Below are 22,265 nucleotides of genomic sequence, written 5' to 3' on the forward strand. Positions count from 1 at the left end.
GACAGTCTCAGTATTGTGAATCTTGCATTGCAGCTAGCAATGGCAGTCGGATTAACCTGCTTGTCTGCTCCCTGGCCTTGGCTCCGGAGTGTCACAGATTATCACAATGTATTTATAAACAATGTTATTAATCTATCAAAAACACAAAATTGTGTCAATTTGCTGTTAATCACACCTCAAACTCACCTCAAAAGCAGAAATACGCAGGCCATACCACAAGCCACAAACCACTGATCAACAGTAAGAACTGTGTCCTCCTAGTTAGATATCATGAGATATTCTGCAGCTACAAATCTATAAGATAAAATCCATCCTTTCCATACCATCCACCCCATATTAGCTATGACATTAAAATCATCCCAGACAATTGAAGTGAATAACACTGATTATTTAGAAACAATGGAAATGTCTTTAGACTGCTGTTGGCATCAGTTTTTCATTTAAGTGTCAATCGATGAAGAGTTGACAATGTCAACAAAACAGACTTCATGTTATAACTAGAATGAATCTCCTGGTTAGACAATTGCATTTTTGACTATAAAGTGAGCACTTTTTCACCAATCCTTTTGTGGCTGATTAGGCAAATCCCAACATGTTCCACAATCTAGTTATGTTAACTAGTTACTTAAGTTACTTTAATGGACATATGAAATCTATAAATCATACAATACCACAGTATTTATTTGTACAATATGAAGTCTTCCAAAACATTCCCATTAAACAAACTTTAATACATTCACAATGCACTGAGAACAAATAACACCTTTATTTACAATGTTTTCAACTTTTCATGCACTTTTTTTTTTAATGTTTGAGTGCAAGAGAGAAGGATAAAAAAAAAAATATTTACACTGAAATAGGCATACTATACACATATTTATGAAAATGTGATCTTTTTTTAATTGACATATGGGCCTCATTTAATAATCGTTAAAACAGTGTTCACTGGTTTTACAAGTGTTTTGGAAATGCTCATTGTCTTCAAACTTATGTTGATCACCCATAAAAGGGCAAAACAGATGAGCACAAAACTCCAATTTCAAGTGCACTTACAGCTAAGAATATAAAATAAATAGTAAGTGTTAAGGCTCCACTTTTAGGCCAGATGAAATTGATTGATTATTAATAATAATAATAATAATAATAATAATAATAATAATAATAATAATAATAATAATAATAATAATAATAATAATAATAATAATAATAATAAAGCCTTTCAAGCACAAGGCATGTAAACAAGCACAAGAATGTTTTATTATTCGATAGAGGCAATAAAGGAGTAAATATGCTCTGGATAAGGGCAAAAAAAAAACAAAAAAAACAAAACAAAAACAAACAAACCCTAACCATTTAAATCCCAAGTCAAGGTTAAATCTTCAAGCATAGAATCTTAGAATATAAACTTAGACACACATACACACACACAGAGCAGCATGTATTGGATACAAACTCTTCCAATTTTATGGGATTTTTATGCTAAACAAACTTCACATGTACACACGATTTACATATAAATCTGGTCATAACCAGCTGGTTAATTAAGCCCATTGTTTGTACACCCATGTGTAGAAAGCCACGATTCTCAAACTTGTGGCCAGGTCATTTTCTTCATGAAAATCTTATCATTATTACTGTTATTTAATGAATTCTTAAAAAAAAGTGTATAGCACTGTTACAGTAGTTTAAAGTAAAATGACTAACCCTATCACATCAGAACAAACCATAGAAGCCATGCTTCCTCTTAACCAGAGTCACACACTTGTAGCTGTTATAGTTTTAATCTTTAATCTCTTGTAAAATCTAAAAACTGGAACACCCCCTCTTATCCAACTAAACAACTGACAGGTTGCAACCAATTACATTTAAGAATCAGGAAGTGTCCACACAACTGGGAAATATTTCTGATTTTTTTTTTTTTTGCTGAATGTCTCTATTGGTATTGAATAGAGAGTATTATATAAAAAAAAATCTACTGGGGTCTTATTTCTACTGGTGGTACCACCCAACTACTGAAATGAGAACAACTGAATGAGTAATATTTTAAAACAGCTAAGGAATATTAACCTTAGAAAGTATTCAACATATTTACAGTTAAATTATTTTGAAGCTATTACTTTAACCATTTCTTAATTCTACTGAAATTGTACAAAGTTAGGTGCACAAAAAAGTCCCACAGTAGGTGTGATTTATAAACTTAAATGTCATTGCTCATAAACCATTAGTTACGCAATAGGCTCAAAATCCCCACTGGGATCTGTGACATGAATAACTTCTGACTGTGACTGTTCCATGTGTGTGGCATCCATTTTTGTTGACTCAAGTACATCCCTTAAAATGCAATGATCCCTTCTCTTGTGGTTATTTAGTGCTTCTATATCTGGATAACTGCGCTGGCAAATCTGGCACTTGAAAAGACTGCCTTGATTTTGATGAGTAATCCCCTTTGATATTTCAAGACCCAGACCACCCAGGATACGATGAACTCGCCTCCTGTGGTTTCTCAGTGACCTTATGTCAGGGTAGGTGCGTGAACAGATTTGACACTGGAATGGATTGGAATGACTTTGCTGTAGAGTTCCTCTTGAAGGTGGTAGCCCACCTCCTAGAATACGGTGAACCCTCCTCCTGTGATTTTTCAAGGACTGAATATCTTGGTAGGTGCGAGCACAAATGTGACACTGAAACTGTTTAGACTGACTGTGCTGTACAATGCCTTGTTGTGCGATGCTGTGCAATTCCTTGGACTCAAAATGGCCAACGCTGACTGGGTTTAGGTGTTTTGGTCTATGAACCTTTCTTAGATGGTCTTTCAAGGATTGGAGTTTTGGGTAACTGCGTTGACATATCTGGCAGCGAAAGGCATCTGATGAGCTGCTTTGTGAAACATGTGCTGACTGAACAGTAGGTGACTCCGAATCCTTGTTTGTGCTATGGACACTGCGTTTATGTTCTTCCAGTGCAGCATGGCTTGAGCACTTGCAACCACAAATCTGACAAGTCAAACTTTCTTCTTGGCTATGTGACAGCAAGTGTCTCTTTAGTCCTTCAAGGCTGCTAAACCAACGTACACACACTGGGCAACGAAGAGGTTTGAAAGCAGGGATACAAGTGTTTCCACGCATGTGGATATCTTGGGCTAAAGAGTTTTGGAAAGTCATGCCACAGCGGGAACAAGAGTGTTTGTTTTCAGCTGTAGAATCTCCTTTGCAACTTCGTGTTAAGTGCCGTAGCAAAGACTTGCGTAATCTAAAGATCTTTTTACACCTGTGGCAAACATATGGCCCTGTGAGGCGCCGGTGGATGAAACGTGACTTAAACTGAGCTTGAGTCTCTTCTTTTGAATTCTGCAATGATATCGGAATATTTGGCTCTTGTTGAAGCTGAGGTTGCATATGTGATTGCTGCTGTGACCCTTTGTCATCAGTTTTTGGCCTTGAAGTTGGCAGATGTAATTGCTGATGAGCTTCAAAATCAGCCCATGACTGCAAATTCTCACCACAATGGGAACAAATGTAAGACTCTAGTGCATGCATTTGCAGATGTTCAAACAAAAGCCTAGGGCAATTAAAACTAGCACCACACTCACAAGTCACTTTTCGAGGGAGCACAGACGGTAATGACATAATGCCCCAGCTTCCACCCCCAGCATTACTATTGCCCTCCTGTCTCACTGGGCTCTTCGAAACTGGGGGCAACACAAACATATTTCCCGGGGCAGCTTGATTTTGCTTTTCTAGCATCCCATTTCCCTCCAGGGTCTTTGTACCTCTCATGGATTGGCATCTCTTTCGGTGCATATTCATATTATCTTTGCGAGTAAATGATGAACCACAATGGGGACATGGAAACCTTTTCTTCACACCAAGGATATTCACCGAATTTGGGTCCATTAATTTTCTTGATCTACAAATCATAAGGTGCTGATTTAGCGTAAAACGCCTAGAATAGCTTTTCTGACATCTGTTGCAGGAAAAACGCCTTATTCCACTATCAGAAACATGCACTTGAAAATCTTTACTTGTTGAAGGTGTTGAATTTGTTGTTCCACAATTAACAGATGGTTCTAAAATAATGACTTCATCATCAGTGTTTTCCTTGGTTGCCTCCTCTAAATTATTGCAATTTTCTTCATCAGTCAGCACATCAATTTCAGCATCATCCAGTGGTATAGTCCACTGGCCTCTTTCTAACAATTCACCACCTTCTGTGTTACTGTCCACCCTGTCTTCAGATTCAGAGGACGAGTTAATGGATTCTTCTCTTTTCAATGTTTCATTAACATTTTCCTTTGACTCCACTAATGCAAGTTTAGATTTACTGGGAAGAAACGGTGGGAAACTTTTGGGCGACGTGTCAGACTTAAATGAGTTAGTGTTCATCTGAAATTTTTCCCCCACTGGAGACTCTGCACTTTCTTCAGTCTTGATAGAGTTAATACCCTCGGTGTTCACAGCAACATTTACATAGCCTGTTGAGTTCCTCACCAACAAGTGTTGTTCTCTTGCATTAGGCCTCCCTCCAATATTGTAGTACGTAGCATCTTTTCGGGCAGAAGCAGCTAACCACTGACATTTATGCGTTTTAAGCCTGTGGCGCCTTGTATAGCTCCGCTTACACAATTGACAGGTGAATAATTTACGTGGATACATTCTTGCGAGAAAAGAGTTGGCTGTTTCAGCATAGCCAGAACAGATATGGCCATCAGGAACAGAAATTACACTGATGACAAATTGCTGGCAACGGCGACAAAATTTTACCCTTTCCTTCCGATGCAAGGCATGATGCATTATTAAGCTGTCCTTGTTTTGAAAAACCCTGCGACAGATCCCACACTGATATCTACCTTCAACATTGTCCCTGTAAAGCTTTTGACGAGTCTCAAGCGCCACCACAGGACACAAAGACTTGGTCACAGATACAACACTGCTTTTGTTTGAGAAGGTCCTGTCTGAGAGTAGGCAACCATCTCGACTGGGGACATATTTTGCAACCTTTTGTCTTAACTCATTAACAGCGCACTCAGGGTTTGATGCTGACATAGCCTCTGGAGATTGTACAGGTGCCCTAGGTGAAACTTTTCGAGGGGGCAGGGCCCTCTTATTTTGGCCCCAATTAATTTGGGCTGGCTGTCTACGGCTCATGTAGGCAGAAGCGAGAATTTTAAGAAGAGTTTTCCTATTTGTTACTGGTGACTGGGCTGGTGATTCTTCACTGTCAGAACTACTCAGATTTTCATTTTCCACAAGCTTAGCTTTATTTTTAAAGGAATCACTATGTGCTTCTGTGGACATCATAGGACTAGATACATGTGTTGGTAGCAACCCATCATGATGTCTTCGTGAGATGAGATTCTGTATAGGAGCTACATCTGATGTAGATATACAATCTTTTTTCTCAATTTCAGAAAGTGTCTCTGGGTTTTTATGAAGTGACTCCTCATTACCACAGGAAGTTGAGCTCTCAGAAGGACAAACTGGAGCAGAGTGGCTGCCATCACGCATAACTTCAATTTTTATACAAGAATCATTATCTGAAGTTTTCATTTCGTGCATCTTTTTATGCTCCTGAATAGCACCTATTTCCTGAAACCCTTCCCCACATTCACATATGTGTAAATCTTGAGTTACAGGAGGGGGTAACAGCATGCAGCGGTGTGTTTCAAGAAGTTCTTTGCTTGCAAATAATCCACCACAGTGACTGCAAACAGGTGATGTAGATCCTAGTGGACTAGAAACTTCACTGGCATGAGATGCTTGATGTACCAAGAGTGATGCTAAACCATGAAACGTGGCTGAGCATGCCACACAGCTGTATGATTTAGTAGAGGACATCCCAGCTGGTCTTGTTTCCTGTAGCCCAAGCATCATGGGATGCCAGAGGAAGTTGGTACTGAGTGTTATATACTCAGTTGTGCCAATTCTTGGAGCTTTCCTATAGAAGAAAAACAGAAAGCAAATCAATATCAAACAGGTAATGTTTAACTGCAATTAAAACATTTTAAATTTACAATTTTAAAAAACTCTGTATGGTGATTATTTTTGCATTTGATTATTTAATTATCAAAACATTATTTTCAAAGGACACTGCAAAGTATGCCAGCTATGTGTATGAAATTTGTAGTATACTGGCCTATTTACATTATTGATTAACAGTTTCTTGTATTACAAAAAATATTAGGTAACAGGCTGTAGGAACAGGTGCAAAAGCCCTTTAATCCTTGACACTGTCCAGCTCTCCCAGCTCTTCATCTGTATGAATCTCTGCCTCAATCTGGTCTCTAAAGCATCAACTTTCATTAGAATACAACCCTTCTCATTCAATGCTACCTGAAAAACTAGGTCAGTGACCAAGAATATCGTTGAGAAAGTGTTCTATTAATAGAATTTAATATAGAATATGAGAAATTCCAAGAAAATGTCAACCTTGCAATTAAAAATGAAGTTCTTTACAAAAGAACATTTAGGTTGCATTAATGTACTGTAATAGAAGGATTGTTTGTCCACTACATATGAGGGATTATATGAGAGGTCATGCTATTAAAACATGTTTTTTCTACTTTGTAAACAATACGTATTTTGCAAAAGAGTGGAGAAATGTCTGAAAAATAAATACATTCGCTTTGACAACACTGCTGATTTTGAATCCGACGGGCAATTGTTAGGAAGTTATGACGCTTCAGTGCTGTGTGACGTCCATAACATTTTAGATTAAGTTTACATCATTTAATAATTATTAATACAGATAACTTAAAACGTTCTGTACAAACCAAATTATGATCAGCATCTCAACTCCCTTCTTTGCTCTGAACAACCACAATAGTGTCCCTAGCTAAACCACTACTGAAATCATTAGCATTAGAATTAATTTTCACACAAAGTAAAATATTGCTTTCAATATTGCTGTGCAAGCTGGCTGAAAACAATGCTTTCATTCTGGCAAAAAACATAGTATTGTGATCATTTTGACACATCCAATTCTGCACAATGCCTGTCGTATGTAGGGTCGTGGTGATGCTGGAGCCTATCCTAGCTCCTTGGGTCGTAGACAAGGAAACACCCTGGACAGATGGTCAGTCCATCATTTTAAGAAGATATGGATAACACACAAACATGCACACATTCTAACTTGCACTCACATCTATAGGCAGTTTCAGTTCTCAAATTCACCTGACCTGCAAGTCTGGGTTGTGGCGGAAACAATATATAGCTGCCAGTGTATCTAAGCAAGCAAGCAAAACAGGGTCTTAATCGCATACCTAAATAGTAAGCAACATAATGGTCTTAAACACCACCACACCGGTTAAACCTTAACAGCATCAGAGATGCCATGAACAATGATGACAGTTAATCAGCTTTCCATAATTATGGATTATTTAAAAATAATCCATAATTATGGAAAGCTGATTAACTGTACATCCTTACCATACCGATTTCTTAAAAATGATAGGTTTGTAGAATAATCCTATAAAGAATTGTTTATGATTTTTCAAGCATCGCCACTTAAGTGCTGCATTTAGAATGCTCACACGGAGAGCAATGTTTCCCTGATAAGTGTGGAAAAAATAAAACAGAATAAATATTTTGTATGTGCTTTTAAACCATAGCTGTTCTACCTCTCTTCTTCTTTCGGCTTTTCCCTTCGGGGATGGCCACCTCCCTGGCAGCTCCATGTCCAACATTCTCCAACCAATATACTCACTCTCCCCCCTCTGAACACGTCCAAACCATGTTAATCTGGCCTCGCTTACTTTGTCCCCCAAACGTCCAACATGAGCTATCCCTCTGATGTACTCGTTCCCATAGCTGTTCTACCTAAATCATGTTTTTTTTTTTTTTAATGGAGGGGGGGATTCTTTTAGAGATAATGGAAGAGAGAGGTACTGAATATCATTCAAATTCGAAGGAAAAAAAAAAATAAAGATATCAAACGTTAAGTATATTTCACCTATATTAAACCATTTAATAGCCCAAGATTCTAACCCTAACAACTTTCCTCTTACCAAGGACCACTGACACCTGACGCCATCAACCATCCCCACGAAACTGATTCACATGGAGTTCACAGTGTGTATCAGTCAGACATCTTGAGCCACAATAAATGGGAAGGAGCAGCCTGTTTAATTTTGTGCAACCGAAGTGCTGAGGAAATTCTTTCACTTTCACACTAAACATTTTCAGTCATATCATGATTTGTAATTTGTACTGTAATTTGACCACATAAAAAAGCAGGAGGTAAAAAAAAAGAAGCCTTGCATTAGTATCAGGGTTGGTTGATTAAAGCAAAGTGATCCTCTCATAAATTCCTTAAATGGTCTTGTTTTACAATGGTGAATCGCAAGGTTTTTGTGTTCATGTACACCACTAAAGTTTATGACTTAGCTATACATTAGACACTTTCTGGGATGTGTGGAGTACAATTATTTTTCTTTCTGAAGTCCTGGCTAAGTTGCTTAGGTATTTCTTAGGGGTTATATAAAGGGAGCCCCTTTTTATAGCTACAGGTACACAGTTTAAAAAAAGGTCATTACAGCAACTTATGTAATCATCCAAACTGTTTAGAGAGACAGAAAACTTTTGTATTCTGTCTGTTTCGCACATAGCCTACATTTGTTGGGCTGTGTGTCTGATAGGTCAAAACAGAGACTGGTTTGACAATGTAAGACTAAAATTAATCCATTTCCCATAGACACGCTTTGTTTTTATTATTTTTATGTCAGCAATCAAGTCTCCTGGAGTCTGTACACACAACTGGATTTGGGCAGATCCTTTCTTCCTGGTAGATCCTTTCAGGTGGAGTGTGTCTGAAATGCTATCTTCAGGGTTTGGACCTAGGCTTTTTCTGGGCCATTCAAAGACATCCCAACGCTTGTCATAAAAATACTTCAGCATAGTTGTGTCTGTATACGTTGCATAATTTCTTGCTAAGAACTTGAACCGTTGCCTCTGAGACTGTGTGCACTCGGAATCAGATTTTATTCAAGGACCTCTCTGCATTTGGCTGCATTCATTCTTCCCTTTGCCCAATCTCCTCATCCCTGCCACAGAGAAGCACTCCATAGCATCATGCTGTCACCACCATGCTCCACTATAGGGATGGTATTAGCCAGCTGATAAGTAGTAACTGGTTTTGTCAGATATGGTGCTTGAAGTTTAGGCCAAAACGTTTAATTTTTTCTAATCAGACCAAATAAACTTTTTCCCCTCAAGCACTAAGAGACCTTTGAGTGTCTGACTTTTACTCAGGAGTAGCGTCTGTCTACCTTTGTATGGTAGAGTTACTATAAAGGCCTTCTTCTGGCATGTCTGAAGCTCTATTAGTTTGAGATTTTGAACCTCCCTGAAGGCCTATCTAATTGTTACCAAATTTGGCCATATGGCCCACTCTAGAGTAATGATTTTCTTCCATTTCACACCAATGGAACACACTGAGCTTCTGGGAATATTCAAACCTTTAAAGCTTTTATACCTTTACCCAAATTTATGTCAACATAAAAAATAAAGCATTAAAAAACATACAAAAAATGGTATTGCTGAGAATTTCTTGGACTTTTGGTCTTACATGCAGTGTGAATTGTGGGACCTTAAAGAAACAGGTATGTGTGCATGTGTATCTTTCAAAATTGTGCCCAATCAATTGAATTTTACACTGATGGGCTTTAGGCAAATCTAGATTTATCTCAACTTAATCAAAGCAAATAAGGTTCATTTTTCAGGAATTTCCGTCATGGGATCAGTAAAGTCTGTCTGTCTATCTATCTATCTATTGAGGGCCAACAGTCTGAACACACACAAATAAAATTTTGGTAAACATATTTCATTTCTAAATACACGTCATCACCTTGCCTTTATGTATAACTGATGTAAGATTAATCCATATTAATTAACCTGAATACATAATAAAATAAGGAAAAACTGAATTTGATGGAGTATTTTCCAAACCCTCTATTTATTATGGCATATCAATTACAAAGGATATGTATTTTTGGAAAATACATTAGGTATAAAATAAAAAATGTCAGTTGTTTTACCTCTGCTTCACATAGCAACCTCACATTTATTAGCCACTTTTACTTAGTAGCAAGTATCAAAATGGTAGTTCGGCTGTAGCTTGGTTATAGATGTAGCTTTTTGAAAACTAGTTACTTCTTGGTCTTCTTGGTATGAAACTAACACAGCTATTTACGTAACTAAATAAGTCACTCATCCATTTTTACTGACCTAAAACATGAACAGAAGGCCAAAATGCAGGTTAAGAAAAGGAAGATCTTCATATTGGTTTGTTAACTAATAGTCCATTACTGTTATTTAATGCTAACATATTATACAATCTATTTTGTTGTTCAGAAATACTGAAAATGACAAAAAGCAAGAAACATTTAAAAATCCTGTTACAATTCTTTCAGAGGTTCCCAAATTTTTTGTGAGCACACAAAACCAAATGGACATTATGAAAAGCCCTGATCACCCTATGTAAATTCATATTCAATATTTTAATAAATATCTCCCTGGTCTTTTTTTTCTTGACTTTTTTGTTCCACTGAGCCTCTCAAAATGCCACTAATAAAAAATATAAAAGGCTACCAGATTAGTTTAGGGGTTCATGAATTAGTCATGTAGTCAGTGTTTGGTTGTATTATATTTTAGACTGGTAATAAAATTTAATAAGAGTTTAATCCAAATCTTAGTAACTCGATCAATTAGGCTTAACGGAAACCTAATGATAATCTTAAGAACTTACTTGAGTACCCCTTATTTTATTATACAGCAAAAAATAATAAAAAAATCTGCCAAACAGAACTATATCTTTCAGCCATAATTTTAGTCTTTCCAGGGGGCAAAACTGAGAATGAAATAAGCTCATCACTGGTACATCAGACAGCTGTGTTTTGCTGCAATTTGAATGGGACAGTCTTTATGGATATACACTTTCTGAGTACAACCATCATATAACACATGTAGTGGCAACTGCTGTGGGTCAATTATGCAATATCGGACAAGCATGAGTGTGGCTGTACTGAATATTGGCATGCGGGTTCTGCTGTAGCTCATCACAGCCGTGGCCAAATGTTGATCATTCTAGTAGAAATATATCCCAGAAGAGGACTACTTTATAAAATACCAGTAACTTTACTGCACATCGCTGACAATGATTTGTGATTCTCCTGATATTACTACCTGCCATGTCCACTAACTCTTTCAAAATTGGAAATGGAATTTTATGTGGCAAACAAAGACAGTTGAATGCACCAGTCGGGTTGTAAGAAATATTAGAACTCTGAGAATGTGGTTCAATCAAATTAATAGACAGGAAGTAACTACTGCGTAATTACCACTATGCTACTTTGGACTTGATATAATGAATGACATCAAATCAGAAATTTTCAATCAGAAATAAACAAGGATGATTGCTTACCTCTGAAAGAGTCATGAACATACAGACATATTCGCTTGTTAAATCTAAAACAGTGACTTCTAAAGTTCTCTGCTTGAAGATGATATTATTACATCAGTGATCACTGGTAGCTGGTCTAACAAAAGGCGAGCATGGAGGCGTCCATATTTTTCTCCCCACTTCTAAGTCGAGTTCGCAGAGGTCGAAAATGACGTCATGTCGACATGTGAATTACTACAGTACTTACGAAGCAAAAGGAATGCAACATGAACACGTGTCTTGTCACATATATCTTGTTAGCTCGCGCACTAGAAAAAACAAGCGATTCGGTCTTACGTGAGTCGATTCGTTTGATTCATTTAAAGTGTTCATTCAAAAGGAATGAATATCGGATTTATGGAAACAGGCGGTGGGGAACTGTTTCATGGTTAATTCCTTCTTGACCTGTACAGTGGCATTGCACGCTCATGCATAAATCTGAAATCACGTGCAGAGCGGGTTTTCCGTTTGATAACTAATTGATAATAGACAGGCGTGCGAGCTCACCACAGGCCTGCGCAGTAGGCCTTCTAGTACAGATGGCGCATACTGCAAAAATGTCTTTGCTGAGAAAACAAATTTGGCTCTAACGAGCACTGGTAGAATCACTACACATCTAGTACTTAATAGGGATCAGCAAAATACACACTGACAGTAAAAGACAACACCTTACATAGCAAAATCTGTGTTCTGTCATTTTGTGGAACTAACCAAGAACCAGCTAACTAGCTTGACTGGCTAAGTATTTGTGCATTTGAAAACAAAATACTGCTTATGAGCATTGAAGACTTACTTGTGTCATCGTTCCAGGTTGCAAAGCATTGTGACCATGGACCTCACGTTAATTCAATAGTCAGTTTTAACTTATCGCCACGCATTGTCGGTGCAGTGCGCCTTCTTGGTAAGCAATGGTAGGACCAGCTATACTGGGCGTTCCGAGACTTAAACCGGAAGTAGGTGTATTCACAATAAAAGCCCTACCAAGTAACCCACATAAAGAGGCAAATGTGACTGATAACTGAAGTAAAGATAAAGCAATTACAGAAGATAAATTGATGAATGACTTCTGACAAAACACATTACATGATAGCACTGTCACACAAGAGTTGGTTAAGCTGGAAGAGGCCCTAGAATGTGGTGTGTTTCTCTCTTCAATTTTGCACTTCTTTATGATGAAATTATTCAATAAATTCTCCAAGTAAGTCAATCAAAATGCTAAAGCAAAAATGCACAAAACTCCTTCAGGTTACCAATAATATATTTGGCAGGTCATTTAGGATTAATTCAGATGTCATAAAACACTAAATTAGAAATAGCTTCATATGAGCTTTAATTCCATATTTTAGAATTACAGTGGGTCAGACGGTTAAATATACCAATTTGATTGTGGTTTTTAAACAGAAAGATTGACGTAACAATTTTGGAAGTTTCTCGTTGGTCAGTTGTTATAATTAGGAATTAATTGCACAGTTGTCTGTATTTTAGAGCGAGGGCTTTTTGGCATGATACCATGTGGACGTCAAAGCAACACAGCCAAAACCTGAGGTTTGAGGTGTTTAGATAATCCTCCTTCTTCATGATGCCACCTATTTCTTTAATTTGACTGAACCCCAGGAAAACAACAAACTGGAAAAGAAGACAGCAATATTAGGTACCAAATTATGTACATCCACCATTAAAGTCCAACTTGGCCAGGGCATAAAAGGCTACTCATAGACCAGCAATAAAAAAGCCAGAGCGAAGTTTGCATGTAATAAAAAGGATGAAGAGTGTTCACTGACCAGATGAAGTCAGAGCAGTAATATTGAGTGGTGATATTGATTTGTGTTAATTCTAGTAGATTATGCAACGTGATATCTGAAAGCCATGCCTCTGACATGCAGAAATTGTACAATTCGAGATCCCGAGAAAGATCCTGACTGATCAAGGCACCTTGTTCATGTCCCATACACCACATGACATTTATAAATTATTAGGTTATTGAATATTAAATTAAATTAAAAATTAAATTGCTTATTAAATTGTTTTTCATGAGCGTTTAATACTCACAAATGTATGGTCTCATAGAACAGATTAATAGAACACTCAAAAATATAATTCATAAGTTTGTTCACGATGATGCATGCAATTGGGATTAGTGGCTTGAACCAGTGTTGTTTGCATTTTGAGAGGTCCAGCAAGCCTCCACAGGATTTTCCCCATTTGAGTTACTCTACAGGAGGGTGTAGACCTTGTGGCATATTAGATGTTATGAGGGAAAACTGTGAGGAGGTACGAGCCTAGCTACGAGAACTCGCACCAGAAGATTAGTTGTATTTCCCACATTGAGCTCTAAATTACTCGCGAAGTGGCAAGGGCCCTTTGAGTTTACTAGGCAAGTTGGGGATGCTGACTATGAGGTTAAGCGCCTTCTCAAACAATGGAGGGAGGAGGTCCTTGTGGTGTTGGTGATGGTGGTTCCTGAGAGAGAGAAGCTAGGGCTGGAAATTCATTCACTCCAGTCCCTTGTGGAGACCACCTTTCGCCATCCCAAATCATGGAGGTTGCTAAACTGCAAAGAAAAATTTCTGATGTGTTCTCACCTCTATCCAGTCACATGAACCACATAGTGAACAACATTTATACACCCCAGGGGTGGTGGTAAGCAGCCTCCCCTACCGTTTGCTTGAAGACAAGAAAAAAGTAGTTTGGGTTCTGCTCGAGATGGAAGTATTTGAGGAGTTTATAGTGGTTTACAGTGATTAATCTTGGTGCCCAAGAATAACGACTCAGTCCAGTTCTGTGCCAACTTATGAAAAGTCAACAATCAATTGGTTAGGTGCAACTTGATCTTATTCCACACTGGATTTAACAAAGGGATACTGGCAGATCCCCTTGACCCGCATGTCCTGTGAAAAAACATCTTTTTCCATGCTGTTTGGCTTACTTCAATGTTTCAGCGACTCATGGACAGAATCCTCTACCTGTATACTGTGTATGCCGCTGCTTACCTTGATGACATCATCATTCTCAGTTATGATTGACGGCAACATATGCAGCACCTGTGGGGCTGGATGCTGCAATTGGATGGGTGGACGTACAGTATCTGGGCTTTCATTTAAGTCATGGGCAGGTGCAGCCCCAAAATGATAAAACCACAGCTATTGTAGCGTGTCCAAGACCCAAGATAAAAAAGGGGGTGAGGCAGTTCCTGGGTCTGGCTGGCTATTATCGTAGACTTAATTCTAAGTATTTGGATGTCACCAGCCCGCTGACTGTCCTCACTAAAAAGGGAGCACCAGACCTGGTCCAGAGGAGAGAGCTTTTCCAGCAGGCCATTACTCAAGTTAAGGCTGCTCTTTGTAGTGGGCCTCAATTTGCATTCCCCAACTTCTCTCTCTTTCTCATTTGTTTTGCAGACCAATGTATCAGACAGGGGGCTGGGAGCCATGTTGTCCCAGTTGGTGGTGGTGGTGGGGTGCCCTATGCTGTACATCAGCTGAAAGCTCTCAGTAAAAGCGCCGAGGTATAGCACAATTGAGAAAGAGTGCCTGGCCATCAAGTGGGTGTTCCTCACTCTTTGATACCATCTGCTGGGATGGGTTTTCAACCTTTGTTTGGACCACACCCCACTCCAGTGGAGCTGCATGAAGGATACCAATGCATGGATCACTAGCTTTAAAGCCTTTCAAATTCCAGGTGGTCCACAGACAAGGGTCACAGATGACTGTCAAGGTGGGGGGGGTTGGCTGCAGATCTTACTAATGCATTAGTGCTAGTAATACTAGCATTTTTTTTGGGGTGGGTTGGGGTACATGTGAATTTCACAAAGACAGTAACTTGAGCTCAAAATTGAACTGGGGCCTGGTTAAATGATGAACAGAAAAATTAAAGCAAGTGGTTTTTTTTGTGCTGCTAGAATTAAAGAAATCTCAAAAGAAAATTCTTGAGGGAAATTAAGAATGATGAGATATGTAAAAATAAACAGTTTTTAGCCACTTAATCCGAGAACTGTTTATTGTAGATAGCATCCATGACAATTCTACAATCTCTGTGGACAGGAAGGTACACCTCAACCCTCGACTATAAGCTGGGGCAGGTTCAGACTTAAGGCAGGAGTAAACAAAAATTTAGAATACATTAACCTTCTAATCAAGTCTATGATAGCCTTAGGCAAAGTTAGCAATCTCCTGACTCTGGCATTAGAGCCCTCACCATGGGGTGAATTCATGAGGTCTCTGCTACCGCAAAGAGGTTTATCACTAGTCTCCCAAAGTTATCATCCATGATTGGATTAATCATCTGCCCCCAGAGAACTTTATCAGGTGACTGAATACTTCTGTCAATGTTGCACTAAACTCTAGATACTGTAGCTTCACTTAAAATTTTTTTTTATAGAATTATTTTATTATATTAAATATATCACATGTGCAACTTAAAACAGACCACTAGGGCATTAGAATGTAAATGGCTTCAACGAAATTGGTAGGATTTCAAATAATGTGGAAGGAAAGCCTCCTACAGAAAATCCCTTAGTGCTGCTAGATCACCATATCCCCCTACTATAATTGAAGGTAATCAAAACTAATCATAGATTTTGATTTAATACTGTAGCAAACTGTAACTTGGAATAAAACTACTGCAAAAAATGCACATCAGCAGCATTGGCTTGAATTAATGAATTATTTCAAAAGCAAAATTAATTTGGAAACCTGATAATTTAATTTGACCCTGTAGGTAACAATATGATTATATCAGAGCACTGTTTAGAATGTTTGATTTAATTTCACTAGTTTCACTTTCAAAATCATCAACAAACAACTATTAAACCCCTCATTAAAACTGACCTTGACCCTTGTTGGCTGTCCAAATATCGGCCATTATCAACCCTCCCCTTTACTTCCATGATCTTTGAAAAGGTTGGAGCACAACATTTACGCTCATACCTTCATGAATAGCATTCATGAAATGTGTCAGTCAAAATTTAGGGTTCATCATAGCACAGAGACAGTGCTAATTAAAGTGGTAAATGACCTGTTACTGGCCTCTGATCAGTTGTGTGGTTGTGTGACCTTGCTGGTGTTGATTGACCTTTTGACACCATTGTGCAGCTTTTGCCATCACTGATCATACTATTTTCCTAAATATGCTAGAAAATGTTTTTGGTGTTAAGGGAACAGTCCTCTCCTGGCTCAGGATTGTTATCCATTTGTTAATGGTGTTTCTTTGTAAATGGTGTTGCTTAATGTGTTCTGTTTTAGGCCCACTTCTTTTTTTCCTTTATATGCTACCTCTGGGTACAATTATTTATAAACATGGTATTAACTTTCACTGTTATGCAGATGACACTCGGTTCTGTTTCAGCAAAGCGACACCAGCTTAATAAAGTGAAATTAAAGAACATGTGAATGACATCACAGGGGATTGTTCATTTCCTACTACTTAATTCTGACAAGACAGAAGTGCTTGCACTATTAGAACATGCAGCCAGAAGTAAGCTTTCTGTTTCATCATGTGCAGCACTTATCCACACTGCTTTGGCTCCCAGTCAAAATTTTGCACTGAATATAAAATACTGCTACAGAACTATAAAGCATTGAATGCACAAGACCATTGTGTGTTTTTACTATCCACCATGCCTACTTCAATCAAAAGGTGCAAGCTATTTGGTTGCTGAAGTAGTAAAGGCTACAGCAGGGGGCAGAGTTTTCTCTTACAAGTCCTAAAGTAATGGAACAATCATTCAGTTAGTGTTCAGAACTTAGACTGAAAACTATTTATTTAGTCAAGCCTTTTCTGAATATTTTCAAAGATGTGGCTTTGGACTGCTTTTGCTGTCCATATCAATAACATAGTGTCATGAAAAAAATGTTCTTTTCCATGATAATGGTCACTTGATGTATCAGCAACTTTATGTAGCAGCAGTGCAATGCATAAAATCATCGGATACGAGCTAGCACTCTCAAGTAATGTTTGCATCAGAATTGGGAAAAAATGCTCATGCTTACCAAACTGGACAGTTGAAGACTACAAAAATGTAGCTTGGTCTAATGAACCCCAATTTCTGCTGATTTTTGCACTGATGAATAGGTAAGAATTTGGCAACAATGGCCATGGATCCAGACTGCCTTGTGTCAACAGTCTAGGCTGCTGCTGGTGGTATAATATTTTCTTAGCAAACTTTGTATAATTTATATCATTCATTGCCACAATTTATCTATCTAAGAGCTACCTGAGCATGATAATATGCCCAGCCACTGGCTCTGAACCCAATGGGAAAACTTTATAATTTGGAAGAAAGGGAGATTCGCACTATGATAGTGCACCTGAAAGGTCTGCAGGAATTGCATGATACATTGTTGTAAGCATTGTCTAGAAACTCAAATGAATGTTTCCAACATCTTGTAAGGCCCTATCCACTATTAGTATACTGTTCTAATAAAGTGCTACATGAGGGCTTTGGGCATCTGCCTTTCCATACACATGAACTTTAATGACATCCGATTCTTTAATCCGTACAGTTTAATATGGAGTTGGCCCATCCTTTGCAGCTATAACAGCTTCAACTCTTCTGGGAAGGCTTTTCACAAGGATTAGGAGTGTGTTCATGGGTAATGTTTGACCATTCCTCTAGAAACGCATTTGTCAGATCTGGCACTAACGTTGTACTAGAAGGCCTGGTTCGCAGTCTCCGCACAAATTCATCCCAAAAGTGTTCTTTCGAGTTGAAGTCAGGACTCCAGCCATCTTGGAACAGGAAGGAGCCATCCACAAACTGTTCCCAAAAAGTTGGGAGCATGAAATTGTGCAAAAAGTCTTGGTATGCTAAAGCATTAAGAGTTTCTTTCACTGGAACTAAGGGGCCAAGCCCAACCCCGTTAAAACAACCTCACACCATAATCCCCCCTCCATCAAACCTTACACTAGGCACAATGCAGTCATGCAAGTACCATTCTCCTGGCAACCACCAAACCCAGACTCGTCCATTTAACCGCCAGACATAGAGGCGTGATCAGTCACTCCAGAGAACATGTCTCGACTACTCTAGAGTCCACTGTATCCGACACTTGCACAGCTGCTTGGCCATGAAAACCCATTCCATGAAGCTCTCAACACCCTGTTCTTGAGCTAATCTGAAGGACACATGAAGTTTGGAAGTCTGTAGCTATTGACTCTGCAGAAAGTTGGTGACAGCATGTGCTGACCCCGCTCTGTGGTTTTGCATGGACATCCACTTCATGGCTGATCTGCTGTTGTTCCCAATAGCTTCCATTTTGTTATAATACCACAAAGAGTTGACTGTGGAATAGTAGTGAGGAAATTTCACAAATTGACTTATTGCACAGGTGGCAACCTATCACGGTACCACGCTTGAATTCACTGAGCCCCTGAGAGTGACTCATTCTTTCACAAATGTTTGTAGAAGCAGTCTGCATGCCTAGGTGCTTGATTTTATACACCTGTGGCCATGGAAGTGATTGAAGCACCTGAATTCAATAATTTGGCAATATAGAGTACATTGACAAGAAGACATTCATGACCCTGCTTTGCTCACTGTTTTTGTGCACAACCTTTGATACCCTGGTTCCTGATCACCTGACCATTGCCTGTTTTTATCTTTGTTCTGCCAAAATTCACCACCACACGGATGCAGCAGGTGGTCTAAGACTATTGCTGCTTCTATAGCATTACCCTCCACCTCTGCTGCTGTCATTCCTCCCATGCCTGCTCAATAAATGTTCTCAGATGAGGTTTCGTAGTGCAAAGGTTTCTTACTGCAATGTTCTCTGTATATTTACAGAATGTTCTTTGTATTTTGATGGAATGTTTAAAGTACCAAATATATTGTGATTTCTCAACCTACTCACTGTCAAGGTGGTGAAGTGGATGTCTGCTGTTTGGGAGTGAGGGGGTGAGGAGAGGGCTTCCTGCAAGCAGTTTACAGACCTGTTGACCATGTCACATGTTTGACCACTCATCAAATTCATGTATTTGAACTTGAAAAAAATCAGAGGGCAAGGAGGCTGGTGAACAGCTCACCCTGCCCAAGGGCATGTGCAGCATGGCCGATTATATGCTGGAATTCTGGACCATAGTAGTGGGGAGTGCCTGGAATGATCCTCACTGAACTCACATTCTGAGATGAGCAGCTCTCCTTCAATTCACTCATCTAACCCTCCTTGTGTTGAAGGGGCAACATCTGAGACCCAGTTGGACACCAAGCCCATGCAACTGGGGCATTCGTGAGAGAGAAGCAGTTCAGAGAGCATTGCTGCTTCTACTGCAGCCAAGCTGACCACCTCACTTGGCAGTGTCCACCAAGACCAGCACAGCCATGAGCTAGATTTAGTGTACCCACTGAAGTGAGTCAATCCCAGTCAAGTCTCTAATTCTGCATTTATGTTTTCTCTTATCACTCAGGCATGCTCTCAGTATTTACAGTGCTGATTCTGGGGCAGTGGTCAACTTCGTCACTGAAGTTAAAGTGCCTCAACATTGCCAAAGATCTACTGCTCCAATTACTGAAGATACAGGTCCCATCAGGGATGACAGCATCACTCAGTGTACTCCTCCAAGCATGGAATGAGTTCCACAATCCACAGCTGTCCTGGCCAGACAGACAATTCACCCGCTGGTTCAACTCCTGCCTCAACCACTGCATTCGTATGCCTGAGCTCACCTCAGTTGAAAGCCCAGAAATCCATACACAGTTCCTTTACCTGGCTCAACTTCTGATTTGCCTAATACCTGAAATGCATCCACAAAGTGGACAAGTGTAAAACTGCATTCAGCACGTTCTTTATATAGATACTAAATATAGTTACTTTTTATACTAACCATATACTTACTTACATTAGCACAAATATGCTTGAATTTATTTGTAAATATGTATTATATAACAATATATACTAATAATTGAAGAGCACATGGATAGTATTACACACTGTTAATTTGTTCTGGGGTTCACTTTGGCAGAGAATAGTGTACTTAAATTAGATCGATAGATTAGATTAAAATGATAGCCAAAATGATGGCCTGAATAACGTGTAGTATATGAACATATGTAGTTATTACTATCAGTACAGCAAAAATTAGCAATGAAAAATTGGTATTAAAATAACACACTAAGTATATTGTATGAAAGACTGTTTTAATACAACTGTGTGAGAGGAACTGTGCAATCCACATGGGGAGCATGTTGACAATTTAACAGACTATATTACAGATTATATCAACTTCTGCATGGAGAATGTGGTACCCACCAAGACTGTATGGTGTTTTCCCAATAACAAGCCATGGATCAACCAGGATATAAAGGCTCTCCTTAAAGAGAAAAAGAGGGTTTTTAGATCAGGAAAAGGAGCTGAAAACTGTACAGAGAAAATTGAGAAAGAAGATCAGGGAAAGAAAAACATGCTACAGGAGGAAGATGGAGGATCAACTGCAGCAGAACAACATCAGCGGGGTGTGGAAGGGGCTCAAAACCATTACTGGTCATGATAAGCCCAGTTCTCAGGCTGAGGGTGATCAGAAGTGGGTGAATGACCTGAATGTATTCTTTAATATATTTGATCAGCTATCCAAACCCTGTCCCCACACAGTCTGCCCTGCAGCTGCAACCCCCCTTCTCTGCTCCAACAGCAAATTACTCCAACCCCACCTCTCTCCATGCTGCACTCACCTCACAGCCTACCCACAACACATCAAACCTATCCCCCCTACCAATTCCCCACCCAGCCCCCACCCTCCCCACGACATACTGCTCCTCACAGAAGCCCAGGTGAGGACCTAAGGAGGATCAGGGTAAGGAAGGATGTGGGCCTAGACGGCATCAGCCCCAGGCTCCTTAAGACCTGTGCAGATCAGCTGTGCAGCATATTGTTTTACATGTTTGGTCTGAGCCTGAAGCTGGGACCTTGACATTGGACATTCAAAGAATCTATTAAATTCAAATTTATAGTCATTATCCCAGTACAGAATAACATAAAACACAATTTCACATTTTCTCTCAGGTGCAAAAAACATTATAAATACAGCAGTACAAACTAAGACATAATACAGTGTAGACACAGTATTAATGGCAGTATCATGAATCTCCACCTCATGCTTTAGTGCTAAGCGCATAGCACACGTCAGCCAGTATCACAAGTACATTTCCGCATGTATTCTGTTTATGTTCCACTCTGTTCTTTGTCTATTTACTTGACATATTACTTTGTTTTGTATTATGCCCTATTTCCACTCCTGTCATGTCATTTCCTGTTCTCTTGTTTTATGATTCATTTAAATTTTCAATTTCATTCATGATTTAAGTTTGGATATAAACCCATGTGTGTGTGTGTGTCTTATCTTGATTGCAAAGTGTATGTTTCGTGTGAGTCCTCAACATCACCTAGCCTGTTCATTGTTTTGATGCCAGTTCCTGTCCAGCCTGTATCTTTTTGTTTAGTAGTAGTAATTAGTTGTGCCAGAGATTTTTATCTGCCTAGTTTAGTTTCCTGAGCCTGTTTTCTGTTCCTGACCTGCCTTTTGCAACATATATTGAATTTACCCTGAATTTTGGTGTAATTAAGAAGACTCTCCTGCACTTGTGTCCTCACAGCCTGAATATGTTCCTTAGCCTCATCTTGGCAGAACACTTTGCCTCCCAAGGATGAAGCAGGAAGGCAAGAATAGCCCAGGGCCACTCTGAAACTGCCAGTGCCTAACGGAATAAGCTCCAAGCCGTGTTCCATGAAATTGCCAACAGGGTGACACCTAGCATAGAGCTATCTCCAGAGGCCAGCTAGGGTTGCCTTCAGCACAGAGCCCTCCCCAGAGGCCACGCAGCCATTTCATTAAGAGGCCAATAG

The 22,265-nt window shown here is 39.1% G+C and overlaps 1 protein-coding gene across 2 annotated transcripts; it reads right to left on the bottom strand.

Annotated features, from left to right (window-relative positions):
* Positions 1-1,901: 1,901 nt before the first annotated feature.
* On the bottom strand, positions 1,902-20,725 carry im:7147486 (zinc finger protein 112). 2 transcript variants are annotated; one of them, XM_058389628.1, is made up of 2 exons: positions 20,676-20,725; positions 1,902-5,934 (listed from the first exon to the last, which is right to left on the bottom strand). In XM_058389628.1, exons 1-2 carry the CDS (start codon positions 20,708-20,710, stop codon positions 2,226-2,228), a joined length of 3,744 nt encoding a protein of 1,247 aa, XP_058245611.1. In that variant the 5' UTR covers positions 20,711-20,725; the 3' UTR covers positions 1,902-2,225. The 2 variants fall into 2 exon arrangements, with proteins under 2 accessions (XP_058245611.1, XP_058245619.1); XM_058389636.1 differs by lacking the exon at positions 20,676-20,725 and adding an exon at positions 12,227-12,370.
* Between the last annotated feature and the right edge of the window lie 1,540 nt (positions 20,726-22,265).

This window comes from Hemibagrus wyckioides, linkage group LG01 (assembly GCF_019097595.1).
Source record: "Hemibagrus wyckioides isolate EC202008001 linkage group LG01, SWU_Hwy_1.0, whole genome shotgun sequence".
Classification (NCBI taxonomy): Eukaryota; Metazoa; Chordata; class Actinopteri; order Siluriformes; family Bagridae; genus Hemibagrus; species Hemibagrus wyckioides.

What these genes read in the sequence shown, in the direction of transcription:
- im:7147486 (XM_058389628.1), bottom strand. Translation starts at nt 20,710, where the DNA reads ATGGCTTGTTATTGGGAAAACACCATACAGTCTTG. An exon ending in GAAAACACCATACAGTCTTG is followed by an intron (nt 5,935 to 20,675) that starts GTGGGTACCACA and finishes TTTCTTCTATAG; the next exon opens with GAAAGCTCCAAGAATTGGCA.